Source organism: Cyprinus carpio, chromosome B20, assembly GCF_018340385.1.
Source record: "Cyprinus carpio isolate SPL01 chromosome B20, ASM1834038v1, whole genome shotgun sequence".
Lineage (NCBI taxonomy): Eukaryota > Metazoa > Chordata > Actinopteri > Cypriniformes > Cyprinidae > Cyprinus > Cyprinus carpio.
The window spans coordinates 21,355,961-21,373,585 of NC_056616.1; the positions used below are offsets into that span (position 1 = coordinate 21,355,961).

Consider the following 17,625-nt stretch of genomic DNA (forward strand, 5'->3'; position numbering starts at 1 on the left):
ACATTTATTGCGTATATATATATATATATATATATATATATATATATATATATATATATATATATATATATATACACACACGCATTGATTAATCATTGACAGCACTAAAATATATAAATTATATATATTAGATGTTAAGACTAAACTAAATCAAAATGAGAAATGCTGCCTTGGACACTAACCAAAATAAGCTCAAATTGCTGACTGAAAAAAAACAAAACAAATAGTAATATAAAAAAAAAAAGTTTAAAACTACAAAAGCACATAAAATTACTGAAAATATACTGTAATGTAATTCTGATTCAAAATATCAATAATAACTGTAACGGCACATAAATAATACTAAATTAACACTTATATGGAGGCAACAAAAATTATTTTATTTTTTCCAAGTTAGTATGCGTGAGATATTGCAAAAAAATAAATAAATAAATAAACAGGCAAACCTAAGGAAACAACTTTGAAAACTTCACCTAAAAATGATTGGGATTATTTGTTGATCCTCATGTTGTACCAAACCTGTGTGACTTTCCATCTTCCAGGAAGCTCAAAACGAAAGTATACACAAAGCATTAAGACTACTTTTATACTCGTTTGTGATACTTTTATGGCCTTTTATTTTTTGCTATTATAGAGCTTGACAGCCTCCATCTTCAATTACTTTAATTCTATTAAAAAATGGGTATATATTCTTTAAAAACTTCTTCATAAAATTCACTTTTTGTTCTCCATTAAAGAAAAAAAAGTAGTGTGAGAAAGTACTGGCAGAAATTCAATTTCAACTATCCCTTTAAAGTTTCTGGCTATGAAGTAAGTGGAAACTCCACCTGGGTCTGTCCTGCATCTGCTAGTGAGCCCAAGACTGAGATCATTGAGAGTTCAGAACCAGCTCTCAGGGTTGTATAAGGACACAAAGAGAGCAAGAGCTGGAGAAGAACCTGCGCTTTAATGCAGAACAGGCCCAGTCTATTGCTTCTACACACTGTTAACAGACAACTCTCAGCGTCTAGCCACAGAGAAGAGGAGGCCAGGAGGTTTACAAGCTATGTGGCCCAAATAATGAGCCAATGTGCTTCCTCAAACAGTAGATCAAATCAATGACCTCAAAGAGATGGCAAAATCAAAAGTCACTAAGATCCAGGCACTGACAAGGTCTTGTAAATGTTCTCAATGTCTAAATATTTTCCATTTCAGCTCAAAGGAGCAATTGTGTCGCTCTCCTCATCTTGCGGTCCTTGTTTTACCTGAATGACTACAGCGCCATCTGGTGCACTGATCAAATCTTTCCTCACTTTAGGTTTGGGAGCTAAAAAAAAAATGGGGGGGGGCATCAGTTTCAGAAACAGGACAATGAAAACATTAAGATGCATACATTAAACAGACTTCCCTTACCGTTTGGGTTTTCCTGTTTATAAAATGTCTTGAGCATTTCAACAGCCTCTTCTGCTCTATAGCCGGCGATGCACTGTAATAAGCAAGTAAGCATGTGCTACAGCAAAAATATGCAATGTGGTCTGGACTGCAATTTAGGGAATGTGGATGTTTCTACAAGAAAAATATTCTAGCCACACAGAACGGTTCAGAATGTAAGGGACTGGCTGGAGTTTAACTTGAACTGGGAAATTCTTTTACCTTAAATGAAGTTCCAGTGTGTGGTAAATGATCTGATGAGACATCCAGGACAGATCCACAGCCTCCAAACCGCTCATTCTTGCACCCAAATACAACAAGAGGTATGTCTGTCTAAATGTTAAGGTGTCCTTTTAGCGCTGACATTATTTTAATACTACTAGACAACAGAAACCTGGGGTAAACGCAATAATGCATTAAAAATTTACTAGTTGCAAAAAAAAAACTTGACTAGGAAGAGCTGTGAGTGACATAAAGATCTACACTACTGTTCACATGTTTGATGTCAAGTATTAAGAAATTGGATCAAACTGGTCAAAAGTGACAGTAAAGACTTTATAATGTAAGAAAATATTTCTGTTTAGAATAAATGCAGTTTTTAACTTTTTTATTCATTTCTGGACAAAAATATTAGGCAGCACATTAACACTGATGATAATAGTAAGAAATGTTTCATGAGCACCAAATCAGCATATTAGAAAGATTTCTAAAGGATCATGTGACAATGAAAACTGCAGTAATGGCCGCTTAAATCAACCATAACCCTAAACTATGAAATCCAATTTGAAACGGTTAAAGTTAAATATACTGAAAATTTTTATATCAAAATTAAAAAAAAAAAGTTATTGTAAATTGTAATAATATTTCCCAGTATTTCTGTTTTACTGTATTTTTGACCAAATAAATTGAGCCTTTATGGACATAAGAGGCTTCTGTCAAAACCATTAATGGTACTGTATGTGTAAACTTTTCTAAACTAATAGTCGACCACATTTTGGCATCAAGGATACGAAGCAGGCGCAGAGCAGCTGCACACATGATACACGGCTCCACTGTCACATAAAGTACAGTCTGTTCACACACCTCCTTTGGGTCCTTCTCTCTGAAACGGCACCAATCAAGCACTTGATCCAGTGCCACCATTTCCGCATGCCGAGTAGCCTGGGGCAAAGCAGGCACAGACGTGAGGTTGTTTCATCTATTCCAAAGTTTCTCTGTGCTCTACCAGGAAGAACCATTAATCAAATTCTTAAAGGAACAGGAACTGTAATTTATGGGTCAATGGCAAATAAGGATGTCTGTGATTATTAAAATTAAAAGTTCATAATGCATCACCAGTACTAAGTTCCTAGAATTTCAACAATTTAGCAAATTTTCCTCTCACCTTGAGTATAATGATTTGATCATGAATCATTAGCAAGAAAATATGCCTTGCAATGAGACTTGTTTTTGACCATCTCTAAACAGTTACACCATTTACACATTCAGACTAAAAGCCTCACAAAAATATCAATATTCATTTAAAATCAGAAACTGAATGTCCATCATAGAAGAGGTGTATTCCTATTACAGTCTGTGAACCACATCTCCTATTCATTTAGGATTGTTAAGTAACTGATCAATTATCATTTGAATATATATACTGAACCTAGGATTATCGTCAGTTACATTAATACAAGGATTATTGTTGTTTAACACATAATTCTAATAACCATAGCATTAATTATAAAACATTATAAATTATGATTAATTTAGGCACATCGTGAAGTTACTTACATTTTTTGTTTCATTCACCTCATTTCTTCCTTTTCCAATAATCTCATTGTTGTAAACCATCAGACAGCCAACTGGAACCTCGCCATTCTTAAGGGCCTCAAGTGCCTTTAGAGAAATTAATATGATTATAATTTTCTCAAAACAAGCAAAAACACATTAACCACGTAGGCAGGAAACACGCCATACACATTTACCACGACAACGAAAAATATCATAGAAACTAGTTATTATAACAAAAACTGTGGAAAATCTTCACAAGAAATTAGATATTAATCATACATACATACATACTCGTTTCAAAGGCGATGTCGTTTTATTTTATTGAGATTTCACAGTCAAAATAATGCAGTAGCGTTACTTTAGTAACTACGATATTTGAGGGGAAATGCCAGTTGCCTTGGTAAATACTATGAACAAATAGTAAACAACATTAGAGTTGTGAACAAATAGTAAACAACATCATGAAGTTTTACCACGTCAAACGCCTTTGACATCCATGTTTGTATCTCACTATCTAACGGCTGCAGAAAATCACTTTTCTCAGGTTCAACACTGTCTGCTTGCATCTCCATCAGTGTCCTCAACGAAACTACTACAACAGTAAAAATAAAGCGGCACAAATCAGGAAATAGTAACGTTTTCCATATGCACGTGTGTTTACGGAGGACCGTAATAATGGATGTACCGTTCAGTGCGGCGGGTCGACCGCATAATCGATCGATCGACGCAATCTGTTATCTGTAGTTCGCCTGTGTAGCATTGTGCTAGCTAGTGCGTTACGTCTAAACACGCTTTTGCATCTAGTTTTTCGGGGGTTTTTTGCAGTGTAAAGTCTGTTTTTAAAATGTTGAGTTCTACATGGAATTTCATCAAACGCCATAAGAGGAAATTCATCTTCGCTGGGGTTTTTGTTGGAGGTAACGTGGACAGCGAGACCACCTGCATGCTTATATAGTTTAGAGATTGTTAGCTACGTGTGGCTGTGCATGAACTATTTCTTGTTTTAATAGCTGAATATTAATACATGTAGTTCTAATATGTTAATATGCTATAATATATACTTTAGCATGTTATTACAGTGTTGCCAAGCATTAGATCTTATTTCCACATCCAACTAATCAATCTCAGTTCACCTGTCACCTAGTTTTTCTTTTGGTACAGTTGATATGGACTTTACCCTGGTATTTTTTTTACCCAGAATGCAGTTTTCAAATCACTGAATATATCTGGCATATTGCATGTCAGTTTCTTAACATGTACATTATATTGTAATGTATTCTCAAACTTCATGTCCAGGTGTCTATCTGCTTGGTAAGTATGCACAAAGAAAAATTCAGGAGATGCAGGAGCGAGAGGCAGCCGAATACATCACTCAAGCTCGGAGACAGTTTCATTTTGAAAGCAACCAGAGGACATGTAACATGACAGGTAAAAAATAAAACAGAATGACACGATCGGTTAATGAATGTTTTGAAAATGTGATATTTGTTCTGCCCAGTACATGTAATTGTGTCTTTTTTGTAGTGTTATCCATGCTCCCCACTCTCCGAGAGGCAATCATACATCACCTGAACTCAGAGAGCCTCACCGCTTTGCTGAAGACTAAGTGAGTCATTCGTGTAAATTATAAATGATTATCTGCATTATAAAATAAAAGAACAGAACTGACGCAAGTGATCATGTCTTCCTACACAGGCCAGCTAATAAACTTGAAATCTGGGAGGATCTAAAGATTATTAGTGAGTTGAATAAGTTTCTTTGTTGTAGGATTACATATATATTGCTTTAAAGTCAACATGAAATTGAAATGGACCCTATTTACTTCTTAATGCAGAATCTGAGTGCTATTTGTGTAATTTCAATCTGTTCTAAGGAATTAATTGTTAGTCTTTGCAATCTGTAATAATCTGCACAATTTTCCTTTGCCTTTTATGGTCTTTGGTGTGTTAAAATATAAGGAAGGGCAATGGCAATTTAATGTCGCTTTTTCAAAAAAAAACAAAAAAACAACTACATTTCAAAAGTTTGTGGTCAGTATTTTTTTTTTTTTTTTTTTTTTTACAAGAGTTAATATTATTCAGCAAGGATGTAAAGGCAGACAGTAAAGGCTCTTAAATTATTATATTACTTTTTTTTATAGTATAACATTATTACGAAATTTTTCAAATAAATACTGTTCTTTTGAACTTTCTATTTATCAAAGAATCCTCAAAAAATGAATCCACAAACAAGCATTAATGTTTTCAGCATTGATAATAAGAAATTATTCTTAAACACCAAATCAACATATTAGAATGATTTTCTAATATGTTGTAGAAGGATCATGAAGGATCATGAAGAACGACTGGAAGAATGGCTGCTAAAAAATACAGCTTTTCCATCACAACAATAAATTATATTTTAAAATATTTAAAGATAGAAAACAGCTTTTTTAAATTGCAATAATATTTCACTAATATTACTTTTAATACTGTGTTCTTTCAAAAACATTAAAAAAAGATATTACCAACCCCAAACATTTTTTTATAAATGATTCTTTTCTGCTGATGTCATGTGAGTTATTGGAAAATGTTGAGCAATGACCAAATAGTTATTAAGGCATTGTTTTGGCTTAATACTGGTGGGTAAAGGAACAATAATGGAACACCCACTTTTCACAATCAAACTGATTCACGCCCTGAAATTTTTTGTTGAATGCCCTGTTTCACAATATGTCACATTTCAGAAGTAAAAATGGCTTTTGAACGGAAATGTAATCAAACTCTCATCTATTCCTGTTCTCAAACAATGATTTCTACTCTCCAGGTTTTACCCGCAGCGTTGTGGCGGTTTACAGCACTTGCATGCTAGTGGTGCTTCTCAGAGTTCAGCTCAACATAATTGGTGGCTACTTGTACCTGGACAACTCTGTGACAAAGAATGGGACGGTATGTGAGGGCTTGGTGTTCTAAAGGCAAAGCAACCTGGTTTTACCATGTTACAGCACACAAATTCTACTTCATTTCTATTATACTGCTACTTTAGACCCCCTTGGCCCCTCCTGATGTCCAACAACAATATCTGTCAAGTATCCAACACCTTCTTGGAGAAGGTGAGGACAGTGTCAGATCTGTTTAAGAGCATCTAATCTGTATTAGAGTTTAATCCTATGTTTATGAGATCACATCCACCATAGTTGATAGTGATCTTCATTTTGTCTTTTCAGGGCTCATTGAACTGATAACCGTGGTGAAGAAAGCTGTTCAGGAAGTTCTTGGACCGTATGTTGAGTGATTGATTAGATGATGAATGAATTTTAATCTACTCGTCTCATACTCGTGGCTTTATTTGCCATTGTGGTCTTCTTGTATATATAGCAGGAAAGCTAACTGCTGTCCATGTCTTCTCAGGGTGTCTCTGAAGCAGAGTTTGTCCCTACAAGAGTTGGAACAACAGTTAACTCAGATCAGACAGTTAGTGGAGGAGGGCTGTGCTTCCTCTAAACACAAAAGGCTTTCTTGGTACATGATGCCTGATGAAGAGAACACACTAGCCTCACAGGTAGATATTGTTCATTTATTTTGTTGTTTAGTTATGAATTAGATATATAATTGATTAATTTATTTCAGAATTTTTATTACATTTAAAACTACAATTATATGTATACATATATTTATTCAGAATATTTTGATTCATGATACCAGCATTTTATTTTATTTAGCAAGGACACATTAAAGTGATCAAAAATTACAGTAAAGACATTTAATCTGTAATCAAATAAATACTGTTAATAACTTTCAATTCATTAAAGAATCCTGAAAAAATATCATATTTTCCACAAAATAATATACAGTAACATTTTATTAAAGTTTGATAAGGCTTTTATGAAAATAGAATTTTATTACTAATTTTTAATATAATTATAGTACTATAATTTTACTATCATTTGCATATATTACTATAATTTTATTACTAATCAACCGTATACATTTTATAAGAAAAATTACATTATATCACAATTTACTTTTTAATTTATTGGTTTATTGGTGTCTATGCATGAATTTTATTTATTTATATATACATTTTTTTTTTAGGCTTGTGGTCTCACAGAGAATGATGTCACAACAATAAAGCTGCTAAATGAAACCAGAGATATGCTTGAAAGGTGAGGGAAATCTAAGCACCTATTTATTTTATAGGTTTTAAAATGGGGGTGGGGGGGTTAGATGTGTTTGTACTTAACACCTTAAAGGGATATGTTACCACAGACAGAATTTTCTTTTTTGGGTGAATTATCCCTTTTACGCATTTAGTTCCTTTTTCAAGGAAATCCATTATTATATGAGTTATTGTATGAAAAACACAATTCTGAATTTAAAAAGCATTTTTGATCAAATTAAAAAATAATAGGATAAGACTAATTTGGTTGAAATCAATCGTTTTTCTTTACACGATGATAGCTGGGTACTAATTTCATCTAAACTTTTTTTTTTCAGTCCAGACTTCACTACTGTACTCTGTACTTGCTTAAGCCGAGGCTTTATCCGATTCCTAGACAACATGTCAGAGTTTTTCCGACCCCCGCAGGGAGACTCCAACCCCTCCAGCCCACCTGACCAGTCAGTGTACATGCATTTATTTATTTTTTTTAGGAAGGTATCTACAATGGCACCAAAGATAATTTGGCCAGTTAAGCCATTTTATCACCTTCCGAAGGCCAGTATATTTCAGGTTTGTGAGCAGTATTGGTGATGGAAAGATAATCATTGCTGTTTTTCCACATGCTTTTCTTCCAGATTAACATATGTAAGCCTCCCATTAGCCAAAATCATTCCCATCATCAACGGACAGATACATTCAATATGCAGCGAAATACCCAGTCACTTTGTCCAGGTGAGAACCTTCATATGCATTGACTCATTTTGACTTGCATGTGGTATAAAATCTGCCCACACACCAATGTTCGCTCACTTTCTTGTTTTTAGGATCTCTTATTGATAGACCAGGTGAAAGAGTTTGCCGCCAACGTGTACGAAACGTTCAGCACACCTCAGGAACTTCAGAAGTGAGCACAGGACTGCGCTAGATGTGAACTTGTGAAAGCCGAACTCCTCACAAATCTACTTTATAGAAACTCTCATGCTGTACAGCACAGAATTGTTCTCCTAGCACACCCTAAAATCAACCTGGGGGAAACTGTTCCGAGAGCCGAGTGTGTAATGGAGTTCAGATCCTCTGTCTGTATGTTGTGACCCCCTAACCTTGTCCCAGTCAGGCATGCCAAGGTTTTTACACGTTATTATAAACTGTAGTACATTTTATTTATTTTTTTAATCCCTGTAGCATAACAATCTCATTATATAACTGCCATGACATGGCTAGCATAAAAGATCATATATATGAATGATTCACATCTGCAGTATGGACTTAAAAGAGTGAATTGCAGAAAGGATATCTCTGAATCTGATGTTGCAGCTGCTGGACATTCTCCAGGACCAAAACAGTCGTGCTCACCTCTGCAACAGTAACAATGCATGATGTCTGCACTGCTACTGGTATAAAAATAAAAAATAAATGCATATTTAGGAGTATTTTCATTTATATTTACTTGGTTCTACTAATTAATGAGAGTAGTTGGACTGACGTTTATGTTTTGCATAAAGGTTGTAGTATGCTACTTCTTTTGTAAAATGACCCATGAATGTTAATAAATAATGTCAGTAATATACTGTTCATTAAAATGATGCATTATTTGATTAGGAAACAATGCATGCTGTTTTGGCTTTTCAAAATTGAGCATTATTGAACCAAGACTGCTTTCTAGTAAAAGAAACCTCGAGGGGGTTTGTTTTTGAGCTACTCTAACTTGTAATGAAAGTTATGAAACTCTCTCGGGTTCCTCTAGAGGGCAGCGCATATCTATAACTGAAGTCATAACAACTTAACAACTAGGTCACATCAAGTCCAAACAATAAACTTTCTCACTAGTTGGTGTACAAAAATAAAATCAGGAAGAAATTAAGTAATATCTGACAGAATAGATGCATAAACGTGGGAAGCATATGACGTTTGCTATTGCACTAAACACAACCCTATTGACGCAACACTTCCTTATACCCTAAAAAAAACTTTTGTCTCTGTTTTGGATAAGACTATATGCCACCCTTCACGTAATGTACTGGAAATAAATGATTGAATACATTCAGAATAAATAGCTGATTGTTCACATCATGACAATGCATAATCCTTTGATTTGTAAGTTTAGTTTGTGATTATATTTGGATCATTTTAAGAATTTTATGACCACGAAATCATGAATGTGTTCATTTATTAATTTTTTTTACACCAAGGCTACATTTATTTGATAAAAAATTTTAAAAATACAGTCGTATTGTGTTACAGTATTACAGTTTAAAATAACTGTTTTCTATTTCAATATGTATGTATTAATGTGAATTTCTAGTAGGCATTACTCCAGTCTTCAGTGTCACATGATCCTTCAGAAATCAATGCTGATTGGGTGCTCCAAAAAAATCGTATTATTCAGTGTTGAAAACAGTTTTTCTGTGGAAAGTGAGACACATTTTTTAGGATTCTTTATTGAAAAATATATATATATATATATATATATATATATATATATATATATATATATATATATATATATATATATATATATATAGGCTATAATATCTTAAATATATGCATGTATGTGTGTGTATTTATAAAGATTATAAAGATACACAGTACACACACATTATTTAAAACCTATTTTTGGATGTGATTAATCGTGATTAATCGATTTGACAGCACTGTTGAAAATGTTATTTTATAAAGCAAAAGTCAGTCAAATTAAGACTTTCACAGTCATCAGGATGTGGTAGAATCTGAGCTAATAAGCAGTTAAAGAAATAGTTCATCCAAAAATTACAATTCTGTCATCATTTTCTCACGCTTATGTAATTCCAAACCTGTATGGCTTCTTTTTTTCTGTGGAACGTAAAATAATTTTGGGAAATTTTTTGGATAAGAAGGCATGTGCAGTATATACAGTCAGGTTCTGACGTAAGCAAGTCTTGTGAAAGTACCAGTAACAGTACTGAGCACAAGCATGTGGAGAAAACAAGCAAATTACATCACATTGAGACATCTTTCGGGCAGCTATGGGGCTCAGTTTGTGGCTAATACCACAGCCGATACTGACAAACCAGCCAAGTATAAAGGAAAAGGAGATCAGAAATTTAGTGATTCAAAGGTTATAAAAACATGACGTCAATTTGCCAATAATTATGGGTTAGACGACTGAAACTGCACTGGTCATGCTTATGACAGTTTGTCTGAGGGATGAGTTATATATAGAGGAAACAACAAGAACTGGCTCATTGTTGCATAAGCCACCTGAATATGCTGAATAACCACAAGGGTGTTTTCCACAAAGCAAATACCGCTTGTAGCACCTCCAGTCACATGACTCGCTCCGTGCTCAGCGTGCTCTTTGTTGTGTATCAGCAAACAGGAAATTCCCCTTTCATCACATGACATGGGTCTATGGTTCTGTCCCGTGACCTTTTTACTGAAACTGTTTACATCAAGTACAGGAATATAAGGGAAACATTTTCTTGTAATCATTCAAAAAAATTAATAACATTATCTCTGTTTGCTTATGATAGCCTACATAACAGTGCAGGACTAAGCAATTTATGGTTCATTTCTGGGCTAAAACTTATTCTTGTTGTGTGAACAAAATACTTGTATAACATGGCCAAATGCTTTAAGAACAGTCCATGACAAAGAATATAACCAAATATTTATGAATAAGGTGAGGATTTGAAACCTGCTGGTGTTGTGCAGAAATAACACACTTCACCTTTAAATAATCATGCTATGAATGTAGAAATCACAATTTAGTATGCAATGTGTTGAAAAAATATGATTCGTTTAACTGGTTTATAACAGTGGTCTTTATTCTTTTAGAAGCCACAGACCCCTAAATATGATCATCCTTGTGCAAGAGACCCCATCCTAAAATGTAAAATGATTATTTGGAAAACATTTAGTTCATTCAATATTCATTATAGCACTGTACAGTTAGATGCATTAGTTCTTATATCTATATATTTGAATCGATTTTTTTCTTTCTTATTTTTATGATTCAATTTTTTATATATATATATTTTAAACTGTTTGTCTCTAAACCGAGTGTCTCTGGGCCCCAGTTTGAAAACCCCGTGGTTTATAAGATGACAGTCTTCTGCAACAATAATTTCCCATAAGTCCTCAGAGAAGCTTGACTTTGCTAAAATGGATAAAACATCATTTTCACATCTGTGTGAACTTTATTTCGGTTTAGTGCTAAGACAACCTCAATAAATAAGGAAGAAATATGAAATTAACCAATCGTTTTGTCCAAATAAACTTGAACTTTAACACAGTAACAATCACTTTTGGTCATGTGATCGCAACATGTAAAATAAGTGACCTTTTAATTAGTTACACATATGTATAGACTCTTCATTTCATGGGAGTGTGCATGATATTAAACATATTTTTAAACATAAAACTCCCTTTAATAATTGCAAGGAAATTGCTGAGAACCTTTTGTGGAATGAAAAGGTTCCATGGATGGTAAAGGTTCTTTGTGGAACCACTAATGCCAATAAAGAACCTTTATTTTTAAGAGTGTATATAAATAATTTTTTAATAATCTATAAAAAGAGAGATAACAACCAGGAAAAGCTGGCACAGGGCGTTTTTGTTTTGTTGTTGTTCTTTGACATTATGACTCATCTGCCTCTACCTGCATTTCCAGAGTCCTGTTACTCTCTGACTCATGATGATGTCAGACTGCACACACTGAACTCATCATCATGAGCTTGTGCAAGTTAATATTCTGTGAAATTGTGATTAATGACATGTAAGCAGGCTTGAAAACAATACATGCTGAAAAATGGTCTACTGTATTGTGCTCTGAAATTTAAGAATAAGCATTTTTAGAAACAATCTTTTATATCATCATCTTTTATATCATTTTACCTGTGCTGAATCTCTTGTAAAAGTTAGTGTGAATATGCACTAACCTTGATTCAGATATAAACAGACTAATGTCACAGGTAAGGCAAAGCACAGGGATTTTGCTTCAGTACTGCACTGTGTTGCAGGTTGTGGACATGCCCTGACCATGTTCTTCTCCTCCGCTCTGATTGGCTGATCTCAAGGGATTATCATTAACTATTAATCCTATGCTGCAATGATGCGTACTGTAGTCACACCACAGAGCGGTCAGATGATGTCATCTCACTTTAGCAAGCTGATTGGCCGAAGCATCTCCTGCAGCTCTGTGCTCACCGTATCAATTTTATAACAGCTAGATCCTTTACAGGCAGTCATGTGACTTCTTAAATATGACGTGGCTCTTAAAGACTAAGTGCGGCAGTTTTTATAGGAGGCCTGTGTTGCTTCAATTCCCTGCTTGAAATAAAAAACCAGAAATTAGAGCGTTACGTTCTACATGCCAGGAAGAAGTCAAATGTCCCAATTAATCCAGTTCTTTGAATTTACAGCAAATTGAAGAAGTGAGGAATGGGAAATGAATGATGAAAATGAGGTTTGCCTGAGGTACTGCTCACTGGATGTGGAATGAAAAAAAAAAAAAAAAACCTTCCTTAGTCACAGAACAAGCAGCAATTTACTTTCACATCTGCAGGAAGCAGATAGTACAGAACGTAGTTTACGTTACCATACATAGAAGTTTCATTCTAAATGGAATTCAAAAAACCAAAGACAGGAAAATGAGTTCCTCCGAAAAGAGGAAGTCCTCCCTAAATTTGTTTCATTACATGTACTACGTTCCGAGCGGGATTCAGTTTGGTTTCCTTATGAATTACGTAAGGCATTTATGCTTTAGAGGGGAATGGCCTTTAGGTATTTACTCCCACCCTACTTGCTGTTTGCACATAGGACCGAAATAACAAAACGCAGCACAGAGGCCTGCTGGAGAGAGAAATGAGGTCACGGCCTGTGACGGGGCTGGGAATCCTGGCTTTCCCTACTTTGACTGTCTGCGACGAAAGTCCTTTGGGCGGGAGTCCGTCACTATGGACGCAGCCGGTGTAAACATGTACACAGTGCTGTGGTGCGTGTACCAGGGTGAGGGCAGTGTGAAGGTAGCACCGAATTAACTGGGACTTTATAAATAACTATGAGGCCTACAGCTGTCTATGTCACATATGTAAGAGTGAAGCTATATAAACTATTATTTAGAGAAAGCAGTGTCAACATTTATACTGAGCAAGTGATGCTATACATATTTGGGCCCCGTTGCTGCGAAGTCATTTAAGACAATGTACCTTGTAATATTACCATTACAAATTAATTTAAAAAAGGAAAAAATAAGTATTAATTATATTATATTATATTATATTATATTATATTATATTATATTATATTAAACAAGTTCAATAAGTGTACATTCCATTGTGTACATTCCATATCCACTGACAAGGCTGGTTGGAAAAATATTAATCTCAACCCACACAAAACGCTTACTAAATATAGAAATAGAAAAGAATAAACCACATGTCGTCAGACTTGAAATGTAGGCTGTTTAGTCATTTTGAAGTCAATGATGTGAAGCCCTTAAACCACCTGGAGTGACTTGTTTTGCTTCAATACCCAGATTTTACTTTGGACACCATGTGACAACCTGATATATGATAAAAATGGTTTATCATATACAACTTAACAAAACATCTATAAATAAGACTTTTTTTTTTTAATGAAACTGAACTGCGTATAGCCCAAACAATATGCAAATTATTAACTAATAATTTGTAAATACTTAAACAACAACAAAAGTGACACAGAACACAGGACCAAATATTATATTAGTACAAGCCATATTTCTACATCAGACTCGTGACCCATTTATGGGTCTTGATAAATACCATAAATACTACTACTTTTATGTGTAAATGTTAGTTTAGGAATGAGTTTGATGTTCATCACTACACCTTGCCACAAAATAAATGCAAACAAATTACTTAATTTTAGTTTCAGTGTTATCTAGAAAATAACTGTAATACTTTCGATATGGATGTTTATATTTTTGGTATTGTATTATTCTGACTGCAGTCAGTTGGTGTATAAATATAAAGGGTGGGGCATAGTTACATACAAATACACAAAATATAATCCTATAGCCTACAGTATATAACAAAAATGACCATGCTGTCCTTAGTTTCACTAAAATATTATTATTAATACAGTTATTGATAGAACTGTAAAACCTAAAATAAAATAACACATTATAATACATTAAAATGACAATTATTAAAATATAAAATTATTTTTGTAAAGGTATCGACCGTGTTCCTAGTGTGCTACATGGTATACTAGCAGATGCTGTAGGCTACTCTGTCATTAGATTTGTAAATTTAATGGCATCTAGAGAGAAACCATCAGGCATTTTCGATGACTAACGTTTGACTGGAATGCAGTGTGTCAGACCGAAAGCGCAAATCAAAATATCGATCCCGACCTTTTATTATTCCAGCAATGTACGTTTGGTTTCACACGCGTGATGTTTTGGGAAAAGGGTGATTTGACTGCTCACCTCCAAACCTAGAAAACAAGGGACAGTCTCAGGATTACAGTAGTCTCAACTTCCCGGAAGGATGACGTGTTCTCCTCGGGCGAGAATACTCGCGAGCTTGTCTTAAAGAAACAATGCGGAGTCTGTGCTTCTTATGAAAGTGCTTTGTGCGCTGTTTAACCTGAGCCTGTGACACAACGGCCATATCATTCGGAGTTTAAAAAAAAAATAAAAATAAGAAGAAGACAATCCAATAAAGGGAAATTAAATTATTTAAATTATTATAATAATCTGATTACATTTTGAACTATAGAAACTATGTTCTTGTTTGAACTTAGTAAAACCACAAGCCTTGGTTTTTCATAATGAGCACATAAAGTTAAAAGAAACCTACAAAGAGAATAAAATAAGAAAAGAAAAGGAAGAATAAAAAATATTAGTCTTTTCAGTCTTTCTTTTGCTTTCTTTTATTTTATTATTTTTTATTATTATTTGTATTTTTTGTGCTTCAGAAAATAGTATACATGGTACAGAGAGAACAGACATAATTAGGACATATTTTATGTACTTTTAATTATAATGATGATACTGGTTGTGAAGATTTAAATAGTGTATATATGGTACTGTACAAACAAAAGTGAAAGATAAACTTTGTACAAAATACACATATTTTTCAAAATGAAAATAAAGCCAAATGAAAGACATAGGCAGCATTATATAATCGTAACATTATATATAAAATCTAGTGCATCAAGTGATTCTACTGTGATTTAATGATGTTTCCTCTTTCTGTATATTTATAATAATTTTATAAATAAATGCATACATACATACAGACATGAAGACGTACATAACAAATGACCTCCTTTAAAAACGTGACTGTGTATTCTTATATTAAAAAAAAAAAATTGATTAATAAAGATACTTTGAGTGGGGATGTCATACAAAACTGAAAGACTTTTGAAAATATGGCTGTAAAAAAAGAAACTGAATGGAGAGGATCCTATATTAGATTTAATATTATAAGGACCTTTATCTTGTCTGGCTTTTCTTTTACTCAAACTTTTCAAATTTTTGTTGACAGACAACAATCATCACGTAACAGATGGAAAAGTGAAATCACTTCTTCTGAATCTTCACTGTGTATTAATAGCTAATAGGTCAATATTGACATCATAACAGCTGTATCCATGTCCCGGACACAAAATGACCGCAGGCCTTTAAACACCTGTTTAACTACGATGGCGCACAACTTGAACTCTATGACGTGACTCTGCCCTGCCAGATATGATAAAGAGATGATAAGATGGTGAATGCTGCTATATTAAGCTCTGTGTAAGGTTTTAGATATAGATCGTTCAGATGGGTCCACGCATGTCTGTTATACATTTTTAGCTTAAGCATTATGTCATAAAAAATATTAGTATATATTTACCTTCGTATCTAGCTCAGCCTGTAAATCTTTACAGTATTTAATGTATTTATGGACACATTTGCTTTGTAAAAATGTCAAAAATCACAAGCATCATTTCAGTTTCAACAGCACCAGTTGTATTTGTGATTTTGGTTGATGTAGTACTTAAATTAAAACATTTCATAAGATATTATGTCTGTAATTTGTAGACATGTATACCAAACACACGGAAAAAAGTATTAAGCTACACATTAAAATTAATGTTTAATTGCATTGGACCACATAAAATCAAACCAAGTTCAAACCAATCAAACCAAATCTGCCAACAAGTAATATACGAGACCATTTCACAGAACTAACTTCCCTTTTTGAAGTCATTTTTATGACTTTTAACCATCAAGTTCACACAGCTGTCTAGCAGAATAAGCACAGGTGTAGCCCATCACATTAACTGGACATTTTTCCCTAACGCTTGACAACCAGAAATAATATGTCTTAACGCTGAAAAATACATTTATTGTTTCAGATTTTTTTTTTTAACTGATTTTCATTTATTAACAAACAGAAACAAATACTAGAACCACCTTGAACTAGAGTGAGAAGAAAAAAGATAATAACAAAGATGAATAATTAAAAATAAATTAATGAATATATTAATAAAAGTAGCCTAATATACAACAATGATTAAAAAACAGTAATACAGAATCATACAACTGTGAATCAAACAATTCACATACAGAGACACAGAGACTTTTTCCCAATTTTAAAACCTACCAAACTACTTTTCGCAACAAAAAGCAAAAAAATAAATAAATAAATAAAATGAAATAAAATTCTTGAGATAAAAATGGTTTTACTTGGTTTAAAAGTCTTTTTGAGGCAACACTGTATCTTCATTTTCATATCTTCATATCTTTTATCAGCAGATATCAAATCAGGAAAAAGCAACAAATATACTTCATAATATCATTTTTTAAATGTATCTCTTTGAGTTTTAGGAAAAAGCAAACAAGGAAAAATAAACCACAAAGAGCCAAACCAGAAACCACATGAAATGCTATAAAACAAAGTTTAAAAATACCTGAATCTAATTCTCTCATATAAAACTGACACTAACTTGTTATTGCCATATATATCGGTGGATGTCAAAACAACAACAACAACAGTAAATTCATTTACAAAACTTTCATATTCAAGTCTTTGCTACAAGTCAAATGGAACATATTCAAAACTCAGATTCATTCATTCTGAGAAATTAGTTTTTAAGCCCGACAGCCATCATTTCTGTTGGGAAAAATAAATATTGCCATGTTTAGTCTGTGTGTCATGTTTAGACATGGCTCCTTAGTAACACTATTGTGTGTACAAACATAATTGTTTGTAATAAGGGAGTGTTTTAGTAGTGATTGCACCAGGACTGGTGAAGAGAGATCACTGGAAATTTCCAGAACACAGA

General features: G+C 33.6%; 2 protein-coding genes across 3 annotated transcripts; one reads left to right on the forward strand and one right to left on the reverse strand.

Moving 5' to 3' along the window:
- Positions 1 to 359: 359 nt before the first annotated feature.
- On the reverse strand, positions 360 to 14,867 carry LOC109053763 (tRNA-specific adenosine deaminase 2). 2 transcript variants are annotated; one of them, XM_042746192.1, is made up of 6 exons: positions 14,777 to 14,867; positions 3,187 to 3,291; positions 2,421 to 2,571; positions 1,633 to 1,739; positions 1,393 to 1,465; positions 360 to 1,306 (listed from the first exon to the last, which is right to left on the reverse strand). In XM_042746192.1, exons 2-6 carry the CDS (start codon positions 3,244 to 3,246, stop codon positions 1,191 to 1,193), a joined length of 507 nt encoding a protein of 168 aa, XP_042602126.1. In that variant the 5' UTR covers positions 3,247 to 3,291; positions 14,777 to 14,867; the 3' UTR covers positions 360 to 1,190. The 2 variants fall into 2 exon arrangements, with proteins under 2 accessions (XP_042602126.1, XP_042602125.1); XM_042746191.1 differs by lacking the exon at positions 14,777 to 14,867 and adding an exon at positions 3,660 to 3,772.
- LOC109053762 (peroxisomal biogenesis factor 3-like) lies at positions 3,778 to 8,898 on the forward strand. The gene is made up of 12 exons (XM_019071082.2): positions 3,778 to 4,103; positions 4,483 to 4,614; positions 4,711 to 4,792; positions 4,882 to 4,925; positions 5,992 to 6,113; positions 6,211 to 6,277; positions 6,392 to 6,446; positions 6,576 to 6,726; positions 7,260 to 7,330; positions 7,662 to 7,784; positions 7,962 to 8,058; positions 8,151 to 8,898. The coding sequence occupies exons 1-12, from the start codon at positions 4,031 to 4,033 to the stop codon at positions 8,232 to 8,234; spliced, it is 1,101 nt and encodes a 366-aa protein (XP_018926627.1). The 5' UTR covers positions 3,778 to 4,030; the 3' UTR covers positions 8,235 to 8,898.
- Positions 14,868 to 17,625: the final 2,758 nt, after the last annotated feature.